Source organism: Megascapheus bottae, chromosome 1 (assembly GCF_031878675.1).
Source record: "Megascapheus bottae isolate mThoBot1 chromosome 1, mThoBot2.hap1, whole genome shotgun sequence".
Classification (NCBI taxonomy): Eukaryota; Metazoa; Chordata; class Mammalia; order Rodentia; family Geomyidae; genus Megascapheus; species Megascapheus bottae.
The window spans coordinates 93,071,061-93,089,524 of NC_143509.1; the positions used below are offsets into that span (position 1 = coordinate 93,071,061).

At 37.2% G+C, this 18,464-nt stretch overlaps 1 protein-coding gene across 7 annotated transcripts in view; it reads right to left on the reverse strand.

The window, feature by feature from the left end:
• The window catches only part of App (amyloid beta precursor protein), a 199,155-nt gene that overhangs the window by 94,070 nt on the left and 86,621 nt on the right, over positions 1–18,464 (reverse strand). For all 7 annotated transcript variants that reach the window (XM_090348296.1, XM_090348278.1, XM_090348304.1 and 4 more), the window contains exon 6: positions 514–716. In XM_090348296.1, coding sequence (XP_090204422.1) covers positions 514–716 — 203 coding nt within the window. The remainder of the gene's footprint in view (positions 1–513; positions 717–18,464) is intronic.

The following is an 18,464-nucleotide window of genomic DNA, read 5'->3' on the forward strand; positions in this document are numbered from 1 at the left end:
AGCTTTTGTCCTTGGATTTTTTTCAAGGCTAGAGCTCTATCACTTGAGCCACAGCACCACTTCTGGTATTTTTTTCTATGTATGTGTTACCAAGGAATCAAACCCAGGTCTTTGTGCATGCTATGAAAGCACTAGGCCGAACTCCTGGCCCAAAAAAGCCGGATATTTTTCTTTATCAAACAGAGTAAAGTCTAGTTTTCATAGTCAAGTTGTTCAGTATCAGTGGTAAAAGAGACAATGATGCTGAGATGACTGTGAACCAGGTAGAGTCTTGTGGGATGGCACAGATTAAATTATGTAATCAAGAATTCCTATTGTTTAAAGTTGATGACTATTCAATCAAGCAAGCAAATAAAGACAAACCTAAGAAGTCTTGTTACTTGAGAAAAGTTTTGGGTGGTTTTTTTTTTTTGGTATCGGGGAATCGTGGACTGAAATTTTAAACTGACAGAAAACTTCTTTGCATCTCAATAAAAACAACAAACAAAAGAAGCCATGTGAACAGTGGATTACCTCGGACCACCTCTTCCACCGACTCTGTGGTGGTCGTAGTGGTGGTGGCAATGCTGGTGGTTCTCTCCTTTGTCTCTTCATAGCGTTCCTCAGCTTCCTCTTCTACCTCGTCACCATCTTCTACCTCCTCCTCCTCATCAGCTTCTTCTTCCTCAACATCAGCCACATCCTCCTCTTCTGCTACTTCCACGACTTTGTCTTCACTGTAAGAACAAACAGAAATCATTGTGAAGTGGTCGATTAAAAAGAGAAAAACCAACAAGGAACAAGGAAGACAATAAAAAAAAAAAAAAGCCTGAATCCATAAGATCCAAGGAGGAATTTGAGCTCATTAGACATGCAAAACTTTTTACACACAAAGACAGTTTGACAGCTGTAAAAAAGATAGCATTATGATTCCAGTCATAGGACATGCTAGGAAAGGCAAAATTATAGGGATCACAGGAAGATCAGTAGTTTCCAGGAGCTCAAGCAAACAGCAGAAACCATGTGTGAGTGGAGCATAAAGCATTTTTTTTCTTTCCTTTCTTTTTTGTTTTTTTTTGGCCAGTCCTCAGGCTCGAATTCAGAGCCTGGGCACTGTTCTTGGGCTTTCTTAAAGCTAGAGTTCTACCACTTGAGCCACAGTACCAGTTCCCGCTTTTTTTTGTGAATGTGGTATTGAGGAATAGAACCGAAGGCTTCATGCATAGTAGGTGGGCACAATATCAGTGAAACGATTCTGATATTGTAATGGTGTATGTACAGCATCATGTATTTGTCAAAACTCACAGGTAACATGATATGAGCACTGATTGTTGCTAATGTATCAATAATGGTTCAGATATATTATTGCAAAATGGTTAAGAAGGAATTTGGAAATGGTAGCTATGAGAAGGCAGAGGAGATTCTTTATATTACCAGTTCAGTTCTCTGTAAACGTAAAAGTATTCTAAAAAAGTAATCTAAGATATTAAAACCAAGTTTCCTATATAGGATGGGCACTGTAGCCCATGCATATAATCCTAGCTACTTAGGAGGCTGAGATCTGAGGATCAAGGTTGAAAGTCAGCCTAAGCCAGCCCAGGAACTAAAGACTGAGAGTGTCTTATCTCCAATTAATTACCAGAAAACCGGAAGGGGGGCTGTAACTCAAGTGGTAAGGTGACAGCTTTGAGCTGAAGAGCTTGGGAGAAGCACCCAGGCCCAGAGTTCAAGCCCCACTACCAAAAAAAAAAAAAAAAGGATTTCTCATAGCATGTATGAAAGAAGATTATAGTGCCTAAGGTGTAGCCAACAAGGGTTGGTGAAAACTGGTTGAAGACCTGCTACTGGCAGTTTAAACTTGACATCGAAAGGCAAGAAAAAAATGGCAAGTTAATCCATAACTTGCCATGTCTTGTCTATAATTTGTCTATATAATTGTCTATGACTTGTCATGTCATGCCTAATGAAATTACTTGGCCAGGTTCTCTGCTCCGTTAATTGCTTATGTTTTACAGAATTTCTAATATTTCATTGGTTCTCAGGTAAAAATCAGAATTATCTAAAAGACTTATTAAAACACAGCTCACCAGACACAAGTACTCCCAATGCTTCTGAATGAGTGAGTTTGAGAGGAGTCTTGAGAACCTGCATTTCTGATAAGCTTAAAAATAATAATGATGCTGTTTGTTAATAGACAAAATTCTGAAAAAATCAAAGAAACATAGAACACTAAGAAGAATGACAGCCAAAGAGGTCCAGTATCACACATAAAATTTGGAAGAGGATTAGAAATAATATTTATAGTATGAAATATCTGTAAAGAGCTATACAAGTAGACAATAACAAATCAGAAAGACTAGGTGGCCAGAGAAGGCCACACTGAACAAAATTTGAAAAGCCTGTTAAGATATATGCCTCTGATGGCCAGCTTGCTCCACAGTTAGAAAGAAGATAAAAGGGAATGAGAATATGTGTTAGATAATTGAAAGGCTATTACATGTCACTTCATAGGAAGGTGCAAGAGGAGAGAGACCCTTGATCAGATTACCAAAGGAAAGAAGACTTGGTTATATCAACCACCAGAATAGTTCCCAGAGAGGTGCATGAGAAGAAACACCATAGTAATAGGATTAAGAATTGATGTGTTCAGAAAACAAAACAAAACAAAAACCAAAAACAATGAAGAAGGGAGTTGTTATCAGTGCTGATTCTAGCCAACAAATAGGATTTCCCAGTTTGGGGGAAAAGTGATGGGAATCTGGGGTGCTTGTGTCAGTCATGAGATGAAGCATATGGAACATTATGGAAGAAATTAGAGCTCGCTCTTGTCAGAGAAAGAAAAGACTATGGACCCACATCTATGATCTGAAGGACAGAAGGGAAGGTGGTTCTGGAAATTTGAAATCACTACCTGACAGGACAGTCACAAGAAAGAAAGAATGGAAAAACAGACATGAATATAACAAGAGTAGGAACACTGTGATGATTTCCAAATTTAAAGGGCTTTTTATACAAGTTGAATAAAGATGTATATGACTGCGTTGGATACAGGCAGAGGATACAAGACTTTAAAAATAGGTCCTTTGAGGCTGGGAGTTTGGCCTAGTGGTAAAGTGCTTGCTTAACATGCATGAAGACCTGGGTTCGATTTCTTGGTACCACATACATAGAAAAAAAGCTGGAAGTGGTGCTGAGGCTCAAGTGGTAGAGTTCTAGCCTTAAGAAAGTCCAAGGACAGTGCTCAGGCCCTGAGCTCAAGCCCAAGACTGGCAAAAAAAAAAAGAAAAAGAGGCGAGGCGGGGGTAGTGGGGTCCTATGTAGGACTCCCGAGTAGAATATCTTCCCAACTCTAGTTGAATATAATGCAAGGATAATGAATTCAAACAAGCTTAAAGCATCTGGCTTAGAATAGGAAGAGAGTACAATTTATTGGTGTGTTAATCTAGAGAAGACCACAACTAGTTATTTTCACTATGAATATGTGAGATAGGAAGAGAAAACAGAGGTCTTGATAATCAGATGGTATAAGCCTTCATCTGCTTAGATAAAATAGGGTGGGATAACTGAATTCTTTATTCCCTGCTCAAAATTTTTGAAGCAGAAGTCTATTGCCTGAGGCAGTATTTAAAAAGAATACTCAATAGTTGACTGAGCTGGCGCAACCTTTTCTCAGAAGATTACTTTTGCATTCTGCTCAATCCCATTTTTGTACAACTAGTGAGTAATAAAGATGATTTGATGTATCTCATCTGTGAATTCACTGTTTTCAGATTTCTTCTTCATTTAAATGAATCATTAGGTACAGTGTGGGTTAATTCTCCAAATTAAATGGGAAAACCAAGGGAATCTGAGGGAATGTTGGGGGGAGGAGTGATAAGCCCGTTTTACTCTTGAACGACGACTGGAGGAACAAGGTCCACGTGCATGAGCTACACTTAAGATAGCAGAAGGGGCATAGAAACCAAGACCCTGGACCTACTCTGATGCTTCCCCAGCATTCTCTGCATGTCATGGTTAAGGCTCCAAAGAGAAGAAAAAACAAGACTATGGGAAGAGCTGTTTACAGTGATTTGCATTCTGCTCTTTGTCTAGCTTTGGAACAGAGGGAATTATATGCCCATCATGGATCACTGCATCTGCTTGTGTAATTTACTGGCATAATAACAAGGAGCAGAGATACATAATAGTTTAACTGGTCAAGGAATTAAATTACTGGCCTAGGAGAACTCAGGTCTAGTTCTTAATGCCATAGCTTTGATATCTAGAATTAAATTTAGGTGCCCATGAATTCAATTATCAATTGGGACACTATCTAAAGCAGAAACGTAATTGTGTTTTAGTGATGTCACATCTTCTCCAAGAAAGCTAACCATGCCAACATTGTAATCTTGAATTGTATTAGAAAACAATAGGAGGGAAAAAAACCGTACTTTTCTGTCATCACTTAAAATGACAGACAGTTGTTCTGTGATGTGATTAAGGTGAGCTGGTTTTGAAAAGAAAACTCCAGGGAGAAGTTTATGAAAATATGTGGCTGAACACTGTAAAGCAATTTCTTTATAAAAAGATTAACTAAGAACTCACAAGATATAATCAGTGGATAAGATGGTAGAATATTCACATCACATTCATAGACCTGAAAAGCTGTCTATTCACAGCAGATGGCTTTCTCAGGTTTGAAATCCTAATAATGAGAATTACCCTGACAGAATGAGAAAACACTCTGCAAATGCTGAACATCCTGGGAGCATGAGATGGAAGCAGAAGGTCAAAAGGACTTACTATGAGGAAATAAATCACTGATGAAAAACACTGCATGTGTTGGTATGAAAGATCTTACTGTGGTGAAAGATAAACCATATCACAAGGGTGATCTACCTTTCATTTTCATATAAAGGCTGACTTTGACATAATTCCACTTGCAGTTGCCTCTGAGTCTCTTTAGTTTGATTCATACACTGGTTTTAATTCTTAATAAACGCATGCAAAACAATTTATCATCTGAATTGTGTAAAAAAAAGTCCCAGGATAAGCCAGGTACCAGTGGCTCATGCCTAGCTTCTTAGGACACTGAGATCTGAAGATCACAGTTCAGGCCAGGCAGGAAAAAAAATCTATGAAATTCATATTATCTTCAATTAATACCCCTCCAATCACAGGGTGGTGTGTAGGGGAAGCCAGAAGAACAGCTGTGGCTCAAGTGGCAGCATGCTAGCTTGAGCAAACATGCTCAGGGCTAGTACCCAGACCCTGAGTTCAAGAGTGAATCTCCAAAATGCACATGACAATCTGGAAAAGGTAAAATGATTGAGACAGTAAAAAGACTAATACAGTACCTTGCAAGGATTAAGGGGAGAAGTGCAACAGGAAGATCACTGATGCTCTTTAGGGAAGTGAAACTGTTCAGAATGAACCCACAATGACGGCCACATATCTTTCTCCAAATAGACCACTCTGGTGGACATACAGAAAAGGAGTTTGGGATGGAGAAGTAAGAGACACATGGGACATTTCTGAACTTCCTGTCTAATTTGACTGTGAAGATGAACAAGGTCACTGAAGAAACTACATTTACTCAAGAGGAAAGGGAGAGGGAAGAATGAAAAAAAAATGGAAGAGGCATAATTGTCACACTGCAAACCTATATGAGGGTAGTACAGAGAAATTCAGGAAAAGCTGAAGATCAACAGGGGGATGGGATGGAAGAGAAATAGACTCGATAGGTGGGCGGAGACTATCAAGAATTGGGTGTTTCTAGAGGAGGATAAGGAAGACTGAATATTGTTGAAATAGATTATCTGCAACTATGAAAGCAGAACAAAGAAAATTACTGGTGATACTATTCATTAGAGGAAGGGTACAATTTGATAGAGGGATGGAACTGATTGCAATACAGTATTAGAATATGTGGAAATAACAGTGAAATCCTTCTCTATGTAACTGAACAAAGCATATTTTCTAAAAAGTTGCATTGATTACATCGTATTCTTCCTGTAAGGACTTGACTTTTTCTGCTTTTATTGTGGCACAAATGAAGGAGAGGAGACAATAGAAAAAGATAGAGGATAGGTAACTATATAACATATTGAAAACATATGAAAGAAGCATAGAGAAACTAAAAAAAAAAAATCTGAATATAAGGGATGGGAGATGACTTTAAGCCAAACATGTCAAGGTCCATTGTACTTCAACGAGCAGTGGGCTAGTGGAGCTTTGAGGGCATACAGGTGAAGAAGACAAGGGAGGTGAATGATTTGAGAAATGACAAAATCGGTGACCATATGATAAAAGGGAAGATGAACCTGATACTTCAAGATGGAGAGAAGGTATGGCAATAGTTACTAATGGCAACAGAGGCTATATCAGGAAGAGCAGGCACCATGGAACAGAATTAATAGATTCAGCTTTGATTGGAGAGACTGTGAGGCACTGTGGAAGAAGCATCTGATAGACAGCTGGAAATAAAGGACTAGAAATTTGGACTATAAGTACAAAGATCTGCCAGACAATGCTTTTTCTATTTCTATTAAACAGCATTGCATATTTTTGCCTTAAAAAAACAAAAAACTGAAGAGCTACTACTCCTGAAAGCCACAGATAATAGACCAGATGGGGTCTAGTATTATGGGGTACATTGCTAATATGTTCCATTATGATATCACAGAGCAGTGGAAACAGAATGTGGCTTTGGAAGTGTAATTACATGGCTTCTCCTTCCTTCCCTTTTCTCTCCACAAATGTGTTTCAAGACTGTTTCTGAAGTCAGTGATCTTTATAAAAACATTTCCTGAGAAGATATTTTCTAGTGCCATTTATGAGCCAAGATATGGACCATATCCAAAACAACCATGTGTGAATATATATTCCAAGTTCCTCACCAGATGCCTGAAAATACAATTAGTGAACCTTATACAGTCTGTAATTTTTGTATATCAATGGTTATCACAAAGTATAATTTATAATAGTAAAAGATTAATAATAACTAACAATAAAAACAATCATAATAGACCATAATAAAAGTTATATAGAGGCTTGGAATTTGGCCTAGTAGTTGAGTGCTTGCCTAGCACATACAAAGACCCGAGTTCGATTCCTCAGTACTATATACATAGAAAAGGCCAGCAATAGAGCTATGGCTCAAGTGGGAGTGCCCTAGCCTTGAGAAAGCCCAAGAACAGTGCTCAGGTCCTGAGTTCAAGCCCCAGACTGGCAAAAATAAAAGTTATGTAAATATGTGTTCTCTTTTCTCTAAATATTTTGTTATACTATACTCAGCCTTTCCCCTTCTTAAAATGATGTGAAACAACATTTTATGTTTTTTTCATGGGAAACTCAAATTGCCAACATCACTACTTTTGCACCATGGAGTCATTTGGAAAAATAAGGGTTATCTGAATATAGCACTACGATACTTCACCTACTGACCTGAAAGTGAAATATCTACAGAAACTAATAGTCAGGGGTCATATATAGTGTGAGTCTTCTGGAAAAAGGAGTTGTTCATGTCTAGAGCAGAATGGAGCAGATGGCACAAGATACAATGGAATTTAAAACTTATGTATTCTTTCTGGAATCTTATGTTTAGATCACAGAAATCAAAATTATGAATCAGGGAGACTACAAGAAAATTCATATTTTTTCAGCAAATGTTAGTCAAAACTGGCTATGTTCCAAAAAAAATCACCTAGATATGAGGCTTTCTAAGGGAAAACATTAAGTTCTCAGGCTTCAGAGCTTCTATTTTATTGAGCAGGAAAAAAATAAATAATTCTGCAATGAACATGGTTGTGCTGGTAGCTTTAGTATGGCCTTGTTTGTGGACATTTGTGGAAATGCATATCAAAGCTAAGTTATGGAACCAACCCAGATACCCCGCGGTAGTTGAATGAATTAAGATGTTGTATTTATACACAATGGAATTCTAGTCTGTCATCAGAAAGAAAGATATTGCCACATTTGTAAGGAAATAGAAAGACTTGAAAAAAATCATTTTAAGTGAAGTAAGCCAGAACCAAAGGAACATAGACTCCATGGTTTCCCTCTTTGGAATAATTATTATATGCCGAGGGTCCTCCTAGCAGAGGATTACAATTACTCAATAGCTATGTACATATATGACCATATGATGTTAATAAGTGCAATAAACTCTAGGATATGGCAACAAGAGGCTTTTCTTTGTGGTTATTGTTTCTAATGTACTATGTGAAGTTATTTCTTTTTTATTTAATTTTTCCCCCCATATGGTTTATTCCCTGTTGTCACCGAATCTGATTTCAATACCGAGTGTATTGTAAATACATTCATTTGAATTAGGGAAGGGAATGGGAACAATAAAATGATGAGACAAAGGACAAAGGATGAACCAATGTAACAGCAATACACACAAGACAATATGTTGGAAATGAACTTGGGAAGAGGAACAAAGAAAGTGTGTGGGGGGAAACAGGGGAGGGAGTAACAATGTCCAACAAGAAATGTACTCCCTACTTTTTACTTATGTAACTGTAACCCACTCTGTGCATCACCACTGGCAATAAAATTAATTATTATTTCTTTTTTTCATTTTTTGGTCATGGGGCTTGAACTCGGGGCCTAGTCATTGTCCCTGACTCTTCAGCTCAGGGCTACCACCCTATCTCTAGGCCTGGGTGTTGTCCCTGAGCTCTTCAACTCAAGGCTACAGCCCTACCTCCAGAGCCACAGCCCCACTTCCTGTTTTCTAGTGATTAACTGGAGATAAGAGTCTTAGGTTCTTTTGTGCCCAGGCTGGCTTCAAACTGTGATTCTCAGATCTCAGCCTCCTGAATAGCTAGGATTACAGGCGTGAATCACTGTGCCCCGCTTAAAATTAATGTTTTTTTAAAGAAAAGAAAAAGATAACAAAGAAAATGTTAAAATTTGATTCCCCTTACCTTCAGGAGCAAATCAGATAAACTGACAGACAAAAAAAAAGAAAAGAAAAAGAAAATCAAAAAGTGACAACAAGTAGGAGGGGACTCATAGAAAGGGTGGGACAAAGGTAACAGTGATCCTCAGTAAATGTTGGAAATGAACATTTCGGCTTAGGTAGGAGGGGAGGGGAGGGGAAGAGGAGGGGAGGGGAAGAGGAGGGGAGGGGTAGAGGGAGAAATGTACTCACAACTTCAGTTATGTAACCATAACCTCTTTGTACATTACCTTTACAATAATATTTAAAAAAATGCTAAAACATTATGAGTGTCAGGATGAAGATAAATAGGCTGCAATTAGACAGATTGAAGATTAGGAGGACAGAGTATATTCTTCTTAAGAGTGAACAGTGGAATTCATTCATATGAAGATGGAAATAAGTCTAACAGGATCCTGGGACAATCTCTGGTCTTCAGTGAGATGTGTTCACTCTGTGGTGAGGAAGGCCTGTGATACTAAATTGGTAGAAAGAGGGGGAAAAGAATGGAGCAACCTTATCGACAAGTGGGCAGAAACTGGCCATTATCTTGATATCTATCAAGATGGTAGTTGAGATGAGGGCCTGGCAGAAAGAACCTGTTCAGTAAATGTTACCTACTGTCATCATTCTCACATGCTCAAAGCTCCACTGTTTTCGCTTTGCACTTTCAGTACACTGGAAAGCCAAGAATGCATCTGTATCTGGGGAATTGTAACTGAGGTCTGTGCATACATACATTGTGCATTCTATCTGCTATATAAAAAAAATGACAAAGTGTGGTTTATGGTGTGGAGGAAAGTGGAGGTATATAGGAGACAGATAGCAAGGGTTAAAACTAGTAGGTGACTGTAGTAACCAGGAAGAAATAGTGATAGTTTAAGATAGGCTTTTATTTAGAAAAAAAATGGACAGGAATGAATGAATCCAGAGCTGAATTTGCAGAATGGATAAATATGAGCCATAGATTTAAAGGTTTACTTCACAGGAGGTATAGGCCATTAAAGATGAAAGAGCTTTGAGAGAACCAATAGAGTTAGTAGACAATAGGGGAAGGAAAATCCTCTAGAGACATGCAGAATTCCTATACAAATGAAATTACTGCATAGAAATGAACCTCAGACTTGTCCACTCACAACTGGTATTGAAAGCAAAGGCATAGATTACAGAAAGAGACAGAAAGGAAAATACCATAAAAATCTAGAGAGGATAATCAGGAACAAGAATTTAATAAATGAGATCCAAAACAAAAAAAAACAAAACTAAGCAATTCTGATGATCAGACAGTTACAAACCAATGATCAACAACAATAATTCCAAAAATCCAGAGCAAAGAATACATAAGAAAAAATAGGCTAGAAATGACAATGATGAATACGTTATATTAGAAAAAAGATTTCTGAGAAATGGCAGGGATGATGAATTCTAATGGCGTATTTATTGGTCATGAAGTGTTTACAGTGATAAATTCATCTTATGGAAGCTTGGATGTCTGAGCCTAGTGATAACTGAATCTATTCTGGTACTCCAATACATTTTACTTGCCACTGCTACTGACAGTATAAAAGCATCATTTAGTTTAGGAGTCAAAAGACCACTAATCTCCTAAACCCAGTATCTGAAAGAAGAGTATAGGTGAATTAGCAGTGTACATGGAGAAGGAAGCAAGAAAGACCAACCTACAACGATAGTTTGGCACAGCATTGGTAAAGGAGCTTCCGCACCATGGAGATGTAGATGAGACTGGACTCTTAATGGGACAGGAACTAAAAATGCTGTCTGTGTTCTTAGCATCTTATTTGTCTGTGGTTAGCGCTACCCTCATTAAATTACATTAAATGCAATGTTGTTCTCCTGGGATTACCTTGTAAACACATTTTCATAAAATCGAAGTGCTTCATTACCACTTCTGATACGTGTATGACTCCTTAGCTCCAATTTTCCAATAATAGCAGCTATAAAATTCTCCTGAGAACTGCTTGAGGCTAACTGATTAACAGAACATTCCAAGGTTGCACAATGGAAAATAAATGAACAACATATTCCAGGAGGTAGGAAATTAACACTGTGATATAGCTTCCCTTACTTATTGGAGTTTAAGATACAATCATTCTGCTGTTTCTGAAATATAAATACAAAACTGCTGGCTCTGAAACATAAGTTCAAAGCTGAAAGTAGGAAGATTTCAGTGTTATTTGAAAAGCTATTAAATTTCAATTTAAAATGTCCAAAAGGGCCCAATTAATTCTACCTTAGTTTTATAGTCATTTTCCAGTTATAGCAAATCAAGTATTTTAGTATTTTGCATGTGTAAATTAAAAAATCACTCACATGTTTAAATTAATGAAAATAAGAATGCCTTAGTTATTTTACTACCAAAATAGACTCTAAAAATTTCTCAATCTCATCAAGGACAAAAGAGCTTAAGAACTCATCTGTTATTATTGATTATAATTATAAGTCCTATACTTTTAAAAAAAACCTATTTTGTTTTCCCTAAAGGAACATAATATAATACCCATAAGACAACAGGTGAAACAATGATTTGACTGAAAACCCATCAGCGTCACAATGACCGTGACCTCACAACCCTACAGGTTTAACCAGTTCTTTATGTTTCCTCATCTATACTAGTTCTGAAAGAAAACACTGTCATCAAGTTACAGCATTTTTTCCCATGTTAGAAGTAAAGACACATACTCAAGTATATTAAAGCACACTTTTCATCTTCAAAGATACTTTTGAAGCAAAGGTCATCTTATTTACCAACAAGTATTTTCTTTCCTTACCCATTTGTATAAGCTCTGGGGATTGCCTTCAGCTCAATGGAGATAGTTCATCATCTACAATTTCACATTTTATAAGAGGGCTCCTGAAAATATAGCCTTTTGTTTTTAGGCCCAAGACTGGGACTAGAACTATGTACTTGATGCTCTCACCCACTGGCCAGTACTCTACCAACTGAGCCATTCCTCCAACCCCAACCTGGCTTGTTTATGAGAAAAGGTCTTGCTAAACTTTGTCCTAGGCTGGACTCAAATTACAATCCTATTAGTGACTCCAAAATAACATGAATTACATGTGTGTCCTACTGTTGCTGGCTAAACTTTAAAAAGGTCATTTTTACTTATGACAGTAAAATCTGAAATAAACAAAGGGGTTTTACAATAAAGATGACAACATCTAGATATCCAACATTGTTGTCAAGCCAGAATTGTTAAAATCACAAGTCTACATTTTCCTACTATTGTATAGACTAGAAAATCTGAAGTCAAGCCGGGCACAGGAGCTCACAACTGTAATCCTAGCTACTCAGGAGGATGTGATCGGAGGATCAAGGTTCAAAGCCAGCCTAAGGCCCAAAAGAACCTGAGATTCTTATCTCCAATGAACCTCTAGGAAACCGGAAGTGGGGCTTGGCTTGAGGGTAGAGTGGTAGCCTTGACCTGAAGAGCTCAGGGACAGCACCTAGGCCAAGTTCAAGCCCCATGACCCAGGAAGAAGGAAGGAAGGAAGGAAGGAAGGAAGGAAGGAAGGAAGGAAGGAAGGAAGGAAGGAAGGAAGGAAGGAAGGAAGGAAGGAAGGAAAGAAAAGAGAAAAAACCTGAAGTTCAGAGGAGTCCTTGTATCAATGGCTTAAAATTGCTAATAATAGAAAACAGAAACACCTCAAATCATTCTTATGAGTGTGCTGTGTGAGGACTCCTCACTGTTACTAGGGATCTGTGTCCCCAGGTCTCAAGCATACATAGTTTCATTGTCCAATGTATACCAGATGATAAGGCCTGCACTGCGATGGCATCTCTTCTAGCCACTACCTGGTTTAAAACCAAAACAAATCCCATGATTTGGCTTCAGTCTATAATCTGGTTAAGTTCATTGAATTTGTTTTTGTTTTTCTTCTTGACATCGACCTGACCCAAGTTTATTAAATACAGAAATTCAGCATTTCTAGTAAGACTTCAGAATTAGCAATCATTTTGCTCAAGAGAGGAATGCAAGCTCCTGTTATTCTCCTATTCATCATTTCTAAATTAGCCCCTTTATTTCAGTACAATAGTCAGATGGTCTCACACAGTGCCAGAATCTACCAAGCCAGACAGTCACTTCTCAAAGCCATAAGCTGTTTCATCAAATCCATTTTTACTCGACCCATCCACTGACAAAAATTTATGGCTTTCATTTATCTCGATTTGCTTGTGGCTTCTAAAGTTGGTATTTTTTTACCTCTCTCTTGGGAATGTATTATAGCTTTCTTAAAATGCAAGGCAGAAAAGAAGCTGAAAGATTATCTACTGAAAGAATTTCATACACTTAAGAAATTGTATGACTAACGAAAGCATTCTTCTTTTTCTAATCTAATTTTCAATACAGAATGTCACAATTTTTTATAAATACTGACCTACATGAAAGTAGGATACTTCATAAATCCTGGAGAACTAGAAGATATTATGTGTGAAATTTCCTACTTAACAGAATGAGAAGTTCTCGGGAACTCCAAAAAATATAATTGTGAAATGCATCCTCTACGATACTACCTGGTATGATTTTTGAGAAAAGCTCTTGGGATACAGAGAACATAATGAAACGGGCTTTTGATTATACCTAGCATACTGCCAAGCACAAATGCAGCCTTAGCCAAGGCCATCTATGCTGACTGAAAGAATCAAGATAAACTAATCAAAAATCTGCCCCCTCTGCTGATCATAGCATCAAAAGCAAGTCTGACAGCCATGAGGCAGATGGACAAATTTTGAAGGCTCAATTAGCATAATTGAAGAGATAATCATAGAGCTAATAAATAGAAAACACACGTGCATACTGTTAAAAATGGGAAAAATGTATTTTAGCCACAATCAAAGGACTATGAGAAGAGATGAAGATTGAAGTCAAGTCCCTACCCTCTGTCTATCTATATCTGTCTATGTATCTATGTATCTATGTATCAATGTATGTATGTATGTATGTATCTATCTATCCATCCATTTTACATTTTTAATTTGCAGTACCAACGATTGGATCAAGGAGTCTTATTTTTGCTAGACAAGTTCTCTACCACTTCAGTTAAGCCCCAGTCCTTCCCCCCCCCCCAATCCTGCCTGGAGCTTGAACTCAGGGTCTGAACAGTCATTGGGCTTTCTCAAGGCTATTGCTCTACCACTTCGAGTTTTTTTTCCATGTATGTAGTATAAAGGACAGGAATCTAGGTCTTCGTGCAAGTGAGGCACTCTACCAGTAGACTAAACTCCCAGCCCCCCCTCAATCCTTTTCGTTTGCATATCATTTCTGAGGTAAGATTGCTGTTAAAATTTTCCCAGGCTGGTCTCTAACTTGTGACCTTTCGATTTCTGTCTCCTAAATAGCTGGCATTACAGAAGTGTGCCACTATGCCTAACAATTAGGCTAAAAGTAGGCCAAATAATAAGCAATTTTCTTGACTCGAATCCTCAAAATTTATACTTTAAATGTTATTTAGTTATTTATAATGTAGTACTAAAGATAGTAGTTTGACTTGCTAACCAAGTGCTCTAACACTTGAGTCATTCCCTGAATCTTACCCATTGGTTTTCAGATAGGCTCTCCCACTAACTTCTTTCCGCTGGCTTCAAACCATTATCCTACTACCTTTACCTCCTAAGTATCTAGAATTACAGCTGAACACCACTCTTTCAGGTTTGAACATTGTTCGAACTACATGTAACGGACAAATATTTTGTATAAAGATAAAGTCTTACATATTTCAAAATATATTTAATCTGTTCTAGGAAAAAAGTTATTATTTCAATGTAGCAAAAAATGGACAGTAAGGATAGCAACAAGATGGAAAATATTTGATATAATGACTGGAATTAATGAAATAATTAGGTGAAAATCAGGAGTCTGAATTAAGTTTCACTGCTTTTCAATATTTTGACATTTTTAGCTTTGATGCAATTAGGAAGTTTGTTTTGATTTCTATCTAGAAAAAAATTACAGTGAAGAGGTAGGCTCTCAATGTCTGCTTCTCTGTTCATAGATAATCAGAGTGAATAGAACAACGATGTTCATTGCAGCACTATTTATCATAGCAAAGATATGGAATCAACCCAGATGTCCCTCCGTTGATGAGTGGATCAGCAAGATGTGGTATTTATACACAATGGAATTCTATGCTGCTGTCAGAAAGAACGATATTACCCCGTTTGTAAGGAAATGGAAAGACTTAGAAAAAATCATATTAAGTGAAGTAAGCCAGACTCAAAGGAACATAGGCTCAATGGTTTCCCTCATTTGTCATAATCAGTAGCAGCCTTGGGCTCTCCTAGCAGAGATTCACAATAGAACAAAATCTAGATACATAAGGCCATATAGTATGACACTAAATGTAAGGACCTCCAGGATATAGATACAAAAGCCATATAATGAATGATTGTTGTCCTTAATGTACTATGCTATCTCTCATCTCTTTTTGCTGTCCCTTGGTTATCTCATATTGTTACAATATTTCACCTTGTTATCTGATATATTTTATATATGCTTAATTGGTTATTTGAAATAGGATAGGGAAGGGGGAAATCAAGATGAGTGGGGGGAGGGGGAGGGAAATGGGGACCATGAAATGAGAAAGGGTATCAATATTTATGTAGTAATGTACCTTCTATCTGGTGATTATAATGTAACAATTTAATTACAATAAAAATATATGAAGAAAAAAAAAGAAAATCAGAGAGAAGCCAAACCTTAATGGAAGATTGTCTTAGAATACAGCAATTTCTCTAGAGTTCCAATGTTAGAGAAATGTCTACATCAGTTATTCAACCTCAGCACAATAGCCTTTGTTGCAGGGCTGCCCTGAGCACTGTGAGGCGGTTAGTAAGAAGCAAGCAATGTTTCTAGCTCTACTCACAAAATGTAAAGCATCCTCATTCTAACTCTTCACCCTCATGTGACATCCCCAAAGGTCTCTTGAACAGAAATAACACCCAGCTGAGAAATACCAGCTACTCCATTTGCTCAATTCTTAAATCATATAATGTTTTCCAACAGCTAATAGTATTTAGCCAGTTTCATGACAGACAACTTCAACTTTCTGAAATTACTATTAATAGTTATTTTTATTAAAGAGCTCTAACTTGACCATAGAGAATAAAAACAAATTGCTAGCGCAAATAAGAAAGCCAATATAGAATGTACTTTTTATACACAAAAAAAACCCTCCACAATAGATATGAATCCTATTGGTCATTATAACTTCATTTATTCTATTTTATTCAATGAAATAAAGATATGAAAGCAGTACCAACAGGAAAAGCTAAGACGAAATGATAACGCTTCTCATGGTCTTGGCATTCCACCCCTCCCCTCCCCCGCACCTGGGGCTTGAAGTCAGTAAGACTCCTATCTCCAATTAACTACAAGAAAACTAGAAGTGGTACTGTGGCTCGAGGGCTAGGGCAATAGCCTTTAGCTGAAGAACTCAGGGACAGTGCCCAGGCCCAGAGTTCAAGTCCCATGACCAAAAACAAAAAAGAAGTTCATTCTTATAATGAACTGGGCTAGATAGCCATTTGTTTTCAATGGAAAGACAAACAGTAACAGGAAATGTCAGTCATCTAGAGTGATACTGCCCAAGATATAACTACTGAGCCCTTGAAATATACTTAGTCTGAATTGTGATGTGGGTGAAACTATGTGCTGATACCGTAGCTCCGTGGTAAAAACCTTCCTCGTATGTATAACTTCCTAGTTTCAATCTCTACTACTGGGTGACAGGCTGGGGAGACAGAACTGTTTTGGAAGGTCAAGTATGAAAGAAACAAGCAAAACAGGATGCAAACTTTTCATATTGATCATTTATGTAAAATTATATCTGGTAACTATCTGATAATTATACCCGATAATTAACTGTACTGATTAATTGATTACATGCTGAAATTATATTTGAGGCACTTTGGATTAAACGAAATATCTTGTTTACATTAAACTTATTTGTTTTCATATATTTACTGTCTATTAGAAAATGTCAAAGTACATATGTGGCTTGTAGTATAATTCTATGTGACATTTCACTGCTAAGATGTTGGATGACTCTATATTCAAGTATGGACTACAAAGTCTGTTAAGAGCTATGAAAAAATATGTAATTCAATTGGTTAACATTTATCAAACATTTAAGTGCAAGATACACCAGACACATGAACTATATGTAGTTTGGACTTGATCTGGCAGATAAAAAGAGAAATCAGTATAACTAAATGGAAGTTAATGTAAGGCTATGAATAAGCCTTACAAGAAGAATACAATAAGATGATAGCAGCAGCATAAATATACAAAGTATTTGTGAAGACAAGGTATTTTTTTTCAGTTCAACATTAAAATGTATGCTTTTTTTCAAATCACAATATATTTTCATTGCATGTTATCCCTGATAAAACAGAAAAAAATTAGAAGCAGCAGAATAAATGGGAATAAAAGCCTAGAATTTTTAAAAAGCCAAATATTATAAAGTAAAATGATTAGGTATGGACAGACAGTGATGGACATGTTTAAAACAAAAAAGAAAAAAAAAGAAAAGGTGCAATTCTGAAAATTCTCAATGACCTACTGGAGAATCTGAAGTTTTGTTTGGGTTAAAAAAAAAATACCAAATAAATTTTAGCTAGTGTCAAAAGCAAGAAAGTGTAATAGGAATATTACATGGGAATGAATTAGCTGGGAAGAAACTAGGGAATTGGCAGAGTAGCATTAATTCCAAGTAATGAGAATTGAAATCAAGGTATATATGTATTCCAAGAGGAATAAAAACAACAACAAAATCCACAAAGGTAAAAGGGGAAGTTGGGGGGGGGCGCTATGATGCAGTGGTGGTCATAGAAAGTGATAAGTGATAATGATAATCTGAATTCAGGAAGGCACAGCTCATGAAATAGATGGATTCGGGCATAGGTAGAGACAAGAAAGGAATGGGGTGGGGTGGTGATCAGGAGTTCAGACAGAAGAAATGGAGGAAGTGAGAAGGATGTTGAGAAAGGATAGACCCATTAATTATTCAATAAACATATTGAATAAACAGACAAGTACTGAATGCCTATCAAATGGCAGGTGCCTCGTTGCAGAAATCCTAGCTGGATGGCTAGGGAAGGGTATTAGTACGTTAGAAAGAGGATGATACTTAGAACTAAAGAGAATGGAGTTGGCTTGAATCAACTGCTCTGTGGAAGATGATGTCATCAAATCGAGACATGATATTACTACATGTATAAAAAAATGGAACTCATTGGTAGGGTTACCTTAGATGTGATCACTTAGAAAACTTCAAAAGTAACTAAAGGGAGAAATTGATTTTTCCCAGAAAAACTTGCAAAAGTATATTTAGACAGTATAAATGTTGCCAGGCGCTGGGTGGCTCACATCCATAATCCTAGCTAATCAGCTGACTGAGATTCAGAGAACTGAAGTTTGAAGCAAGCCTGGGCAGAAAAGTCTGCTAGGCTCCATCTCCAAAATGACCAACAAAAAGCTGAGGTGGAGGTATGGCATAAGAAGTAGAACACTAGTTAAGCAAGTATTCCAAAAAGCAT